Source organism: Besnoitia besnoiti, chromosome XI (genome assembly GCF_002563875.1).
Source record: "Besnoitia besnoiti strain Bb-Ger1 chromosome XI, whole genome shotgun sequence".
In the NCBI taxonomy this organism is placed as follows: Eukaryota; Apicomplexa; class Conoidasida; order Eucoccidiorida; family Sarcocystidae; genus Besnoitia; species Besnoitia besnoiti.
In genome coordinates this window covers 665,853-672,015 of record NC_042366.1, presented here as the reverse complement: position 1 = coordinate 672,015, position 6,163 = coordinate 665,853, and the positions used below count along the sequence as shown (strand labels likewise).

Genomic DNA, 6,163 nt, shown 5'->3' with positions numbered 1-6,163 from the left:
GCGGCATCTCGGGAAGCAAAGGACGTCCCTACAGAGATTTACGTAGACCGTCAGGCTCCAGACCTACAGCACGTGGAGATCACTCTCTACACGAGGTTCGCGGATGTCGATCGAGGTGGAGCGTTTGCCTTCTCTCAGCGCCTTCGCTTTCATCACATTAGACACTATCGCCTCCCTGGTGTTCAAGAACGCCAAATTCCTCAGTATTCCAGGGCGCATTTCAACTAGACTTCACTCGGTCTCTCTGCCGAGCAGCACAGCAGAGCGAGTCAGCAGACGTAATATCTGGGGAGTCTGGCGACTCGACTGAACACGAGTTTTTTAACGATAAAATTCTTGGTAAAACGAAAGGAAGCGCAGGAGGGCACAGGGCCACGCCGGGAGAGCGAGAGAAGAGAGATGAAAGAGCGTGCCTCCGAGCCTGGCGTTCAGGAGAGCCGACTGCATGCGGTTCATGGGCGGGCAACGCGCTTTTTCTCGCCTTTTCTCCTTTTGCGCTTCAGTCGTCCGCACATTCTTTCCTTACTCCTCTCTGTTTGGCGCCGCATCTTTACCGCCTCCGGTCCCCTTTTTCTCACTTGTTCTGCTTCTCTCGGCGGTATTTCGCTGTCGCGAGGATCTCGCGTTGCGGGCTGCCCAGCGAACGGCGACGTCCTCCGCCGCGAGTCACGTGTCATCTGTCGCGGCGGATGGTTTCGGATTTTTCTCCTGCGCGTCCTGGTTTGCTGTTTTATTTCACAACTTTCGGCAGATGGCGAGGGACGCCTCTCTACGCATGTGTGTGTGTCGCTGAACCCCTGCATACAGTGGCGAGTCTTTTCGAAAGGGAGAAACGGAGCTTTCGGCGGCGTTTTTGTCGCCTTTTTTCTGGGTAGCGAGCTGAGAGCCTCTCACAGAGAGGGCTGCTCTAGGCGCGAAGCCGCGATCGCGAACGCTGCGGCAGGGCTCCTTCTTTCGCAGGCCGCCACCCGAGGCAAAGGGAGGCAGGCGAGAAGAGAGATAGCGAGCGACAGCAGGGGCAAGCTGAGGAGCAGAGGAAACTTGCAGCAAAGGAGAGAGACAGAAGAACACGAAGGGTGCAGAGTGGGCGTTTCTGGAACCCGTCATAGACAAAGGAGCAAATCAACATGAGGGCGACAGGCAGCGCACCCCTGCGGCTTCCTCTCCTTCCATGCTCCTCAGGAAGATCTCGCGCGAAGGCGGGCAACGGCGTGAGCCTTTTCAGGCGCCTGCCTCTCCTCGCGAAGAGCGAGACGAAGGCGGAGAAGAAATTCCTCGCCGCAGCTCTCCCGCTTTCTCGCTCTTTTGTCGCCAGTCGAGAGAAAACGCATTTTTCCTCCGCTTCCGCAGACAGGCGAGCTGTCCGCCGCCTTGAGGCCGCCTCCAATCCCGCAAAGTCCCGGTGGAGCGCGAGGCCCGACCCAGTAGTCTCGTCTCTCTCTTCATCTCTCTGTCCCTCTTCTGCTTCTTGCGCGTCTCCGCCTTCGCTTCCGCTTCCCGCGCGCACGCCTTCTTCTCACTCGTTCTCTAGCTTCTCCACTTGTCTCGTGTCCTCTCGCGCGAAGCTGCGCGGAGAGGTTCAGCATCGCGCGTTTGCCTCAATCGCGTTTTCCTCCTCGCCCGCGCCTGCTCAAGCCTCCTCAGGCTACAGCGCCCGTGCAGAAGGCAACCGCGAAGCGGCAGCTGCGCAACTGCCGCTGTCTCGCGGAGGGCGCCAATCTCAGCGCATGGAGCGTCTGATTGCCTCCTATTCTTCTCTCTTTTCCTCTGCGGGAGATTCTGCCGGCAGCGAGGCCGTCGACCCCCTGCCGCCCTTCAGTGCGTGCGCGCGCGCGCAGCGCTCGGGGGCAGAGCGGCGCGCGGCGGCGGCGGCGGCTCATGTCAGCGCGCTGTCTTCTCATCGGAAACCAGCTGCTGCGTCTTCTCGCGCGGTTTCCGCCTCCGCGGGAGGCGGGGCGAGTTCGGCTGCGTTCGCTGCCTCGGCGGCCGCCTCTGCAGGTGTCGCCGCATCCGCCGCAGTGAACGCGCGGAATGAGCAGCGGCGCCAGGCTCTCAGATCGTTCATCTCGCGGCTCGATGAACTTTTCCACCTCACGCATCAGCACTGGCTGCCTGCGCAGGCCGGTGCGCCGCTGGGAGCTAAGCGCGACAGGCGCCGCAGTGGAGGAAAAGAGGCGGAGGCCGAGGCGAGTAGGCGGCGACTGGAGCCAGACAGCGCGCACGCGTCCGCTCGCTGCGAGGCCTTGAGTGCACAGGAGGCGCTGTTCGCTGCGTGCCGCCTCGCCTCCACGCGGGGGGACTTTCAGTGGTGTCTGCAAGGCCTCAACATCCTGACGAACTTTGGCCGCCTGCGACCGGACTGGGAGCTCTCGAACAGGCTCTTCGCTCTCGCCCTCCACTGCCAGCGCCGCGACCAGGCTGAGGAGGTGAGCGCGAAGACTGCGCGGCGCAAAAACTCAGATTTTCCACTCTCCTCTCCACTGGCGGACGCGTGCTGGGAACCTCCTCGGAGACAGCGCCTCTCGCAGACAGGAGGCGGCGCTCTCACTCGTTCTAAAGAGACGGAGACTGTCTCCAAAGGTCGCCGTTAGACAGGCCCTGAGACCGGCGAGGGACGCATGCGCAGAACGAATCTAGGACGCGACGGCGTGGTGCACGCCCCATCTACATGTTCATTTGAACACACAAATATAATACGTGTATTTGCTGTGCCACCGTTCGTAGGTGTGGTGGTTCACCTCTCTGTGCGTGTGAGGAGAGGTAGATGGGCTTCCGGAGTGGTCGTGTGTGCGTCCGCAGCTGCTGCACATGTTTCCGCATTTCCTTTCTTCCCCGCCCTCTTCGAGCCTTCTCTTTGCCTTGATTGACGAGGCCTTCGCCGCAGGAAGGCCGCAAGATGTCCGCCGAATCGTCTGCGCCATGCGCGAACAATGGTAAAACTATCGTGCGTGTGTTTCGACAAAGGCTGTGCGTGTGTTTTTCCTGTGTGCCGTCTGCAACTTCACTTCCTTTTCTCCATCCCTTTACGGTGTTCGTTTCCGAGTGATCGCTGTCTGTGTCGCCACCCCTGTTCCCTGTCTTTTTTCGCAGTCGTTCGCAGCCGGCTGTCTCATGCGCTCGCTTGTCTTCCGGTTTAGGTGAGTCAGTTGCGTGCTTCATCATCGTCTTTTTGTTTTGTTCTCGGGTTGCGGTTCCGCAGGCAGATTCCAATTCGGCCTTCTGTCTACGTCGCTGCCATTCGCGCGATGCTGCTGCTCCCCATTCCGCAGGACCAGGCTCTGAGGGAGGCGCGTGTGGTAAGTTTTTCGAAACTTCAAGCTGCCAATCTGTGGACACCGATGCTTGCATGCTTCAGAGAGTGCCTCGCAGTTGCGTGAGTCAATCGTTGTATCCCCGACACGTGATGAATACCTCTCTACAGCTGGCAAAATATGCAGCAGCACATGTATCATGTGTGCGTATATATATATATATATATATATTTATGCGTGTTGGATAAAGCTAGTGCGTTTTTGTGAGTGGACTGCAAGGAATTTAACAGATATATATATATATATATATATATATATATATATATCTAGTTGTATTTCCTTGGCCTGGCATGCATTGCTGTCACGATTCTTCCTGTGTGCGTGCTGTGCGGTTTTCTTCATTTTCTGTATCCTTGACGCATTGTTTATGTGCTCTCAATTCTGTTGCTTCGCGCGGTCTCTGGTTATCTCCAGATCGCGGAGGACGCCGCGGCAATGGGCGTCTCGTTGCCGCCGGTGGCGTATCAGATGCTCACTGAGCGGGCGCTAGCGCTCATCGAGTCTCGTCTCGCTCAAGTCGACGCCGACCGCGGGTCGCTAGCCTCTCCAGAGGCGGAGACGCACGGCGGAGAAGACGACGAAGGCGCCCAGGTCGCCGCCTACCCAACTGAGGAGCTTCTGGAATTAGCATGGCAGATGCATGTAAGTCGCTGAAAGGGCTCGCCAAAAATTCGCCCTCGCACCTAGTGAGTTGCACTTTATGTGGGCACTCACAGAGTAAGGGGCGCGTCTCAGAGGAGCACACAGCACTGCGTCCTCATATCTGTATCTGTATATCTGTATGTGTGTCTCTCTGTCTATATATATATATATATATATATATGTCTATATCTACGTGTATGTCTGTGTCTATGTTTGCATCTATATCTGTATATCCGTATGTCTCTCTATATATGTATCGATATTAGTAGATCTAATCTATCGATATATGTGGACATACACACATTTGCTACGTCTGCCTAAATATATATATATATGTATATCGCATCGGCGTCTCCTTCGTTTCTGTGCCTCTGTGACCCCGTTTTTCTTTCAGGCTCGCGCGTGTGCTGACCAGGCCCGCGAGGCTTCCCGCCGCAGACAACCGGTGTGTTTTTCACCTGACTTCGCCTCCTCGTCTGGGTCGCTTTCGGCTTGGCTTGGGTCGCCTGCGGCGCTGAACGAGAGCTTTGTTTGGCGGCGCGAAAGCCCCGAGCTCCTCATGCAGGCAGGTTGGCTCTTCTGGGCGGCTGAGCGGTGCCGCGCCCGCGGCGCGGGAGTCGCGTCGCAGAGTCGAGAGTCAGCGACTGCAGACGCTGAGGCGAAGGGCGACGCGGGCTCGTGGCTCACCTGGATTCGCCGCGCGTGCGCTAGGAGCCTCGAAGACGCCGTTGGAGGTGACTGGAATCCTAGGTAGGAGCTAAAAATATGCATATTTATCCATATACATATACAAACGCGTGAAAGCTTTTAGCTGTGGTACACGTGTCAGTGCTAAAGAGATGTTTTGCATGCAGCCACACTGAGTTGCCATTGATCCGCAGAAGCACGCAGCCGTTTTTTATTCGAACGTGTCCAGCACCGTCCCTTTTCGTCGCGCTTCGGGGTGCGCCTGGGAGACGACTTTTCCCACCTGGTTGTTGCGCGACGCGCGTGCTGCTGCGTCCACAAAATCTCACGTCGGATCCGCTCCATCGCGTCGCGCTGGCTGGTGCTGCTCTTTACAGCTCCATTCATCGTTCGATTCCTCCGGCGTTTTTATCTGCACTCGTTCGCGCGGGTCAAGGCTGCAAGTCTGCGGCTGCAGCTTCCGCGGAAGGGGCTGAGGAGGCGCGTGTCGCAAGTCAGAGCCGAAGATCTCGCTTGCGAGAAACGCGAGACGCAGCTGAGGTGAGAAGAGAGAGACGCGAAGCATGTCGACGACAGGCGCGCATAGTGTGTCTCTGCAGACCCTCTGCGCTGCGTATCTCCGGGCTCTGAGTGTGTTTTGGTTTCGCTTGTTTGGAAGGAAGCATCGCGCTTGATATTCCTCCTCTCATCTCGCGTACTGTGTTTAATCGTCAACTGCGTGTCGGCGTGCACTGTCGCTCTATGCATCATATAGAGGGGGGCTGAAGAGTTTTTTCAGCGAGGGCATGTGGGTAACAACAGCGAAGCTGAACCCACGGAGCCTGCAAGGAGCGTCAAATGGCCCGTGTTCCATGTGACTTGTGGGCGATGTGTGTGTTCTCTTTCTTCCCCCTCAGGCGCTGCATGCGTTTCAGCACTCCGCATTCGCTGGCAGTCTGCCGCCACTGGCAGTACTCGCTGCGCTTTCTCGACCGCGGACTCTGGCGAGCAAGTCCGGTTGATGCGCAACACTCCCCCGTCAAGCGCCCAACACAGCGTGAAGTGCGGAAGAGACTACTGGATTCGAAAGCAACCGGCCGCCACGCCCAACCGAAACCCTCAAAAGCGTTGCGAGTAGAAGAAACCGTCACACGGGAAAGCAAACAAACCTCGACGAGGGGCGTGCGCGCAAGAGACAGGGCTAGGGAGGCTCGTTTGGCCGCGAAAAACAGGAAGAACGAGTGAAAATGTGGTTATATATTCATATATATATGTATATCTATATGTTTCTGTATGAGATCACGCGGCGGGAATGCTTTTTTGACAGAGCCCGTGTGCCTCAGCAGGTTTTCGTGTGTAGGTGCGTACAAAACGCTTACGTCGATAGCGTCTCTCTAGATGGCTCTCTCATGCAGGGACTACAGCGATGAATCAGAGATTGCGGCAGTGGCGTGCAACTACACACCCTCGCGCGAAACGAGATCAGAGGGGGCGGATGAACCCCGTGCTAGCTCGAAGTTTTTTTCCTTTAGAGGAAGGGTTTG

General features: G+C 57.0%; 1 protein-coding gene across 1 annotated transcript; it reads left to right on the top strand.

Moving 5' to 3' along the window:
• Positions 1-1,127: 1,127 nt before the first annotated feature.
• BESB_019770 (uncharacterized protein) lies at positions 1,128-5,641 on the top strand (the record flags this gene model as incomplete). The annotated part of the gene is made up of 7 exons (XM_029360686.1): positions 1,128-2,426; positions 2,800-2,933; positions 3,200-3,296; positions 3,726-3,953; positions 4,348-4,703; positions 5,018-5,180; positions 5,537-5,641. The coding sequence occupies 7 exons, from the start codon at positions 1,128-1,130 to the stop codon at positions 5,639-5,641; spliced, it is 2,382 nt and encodes a 793-aa protein (XP_029216045.1).
• Between the last annotated feature and the right edge of the window lie 522 nt (positions 5,642-6,163).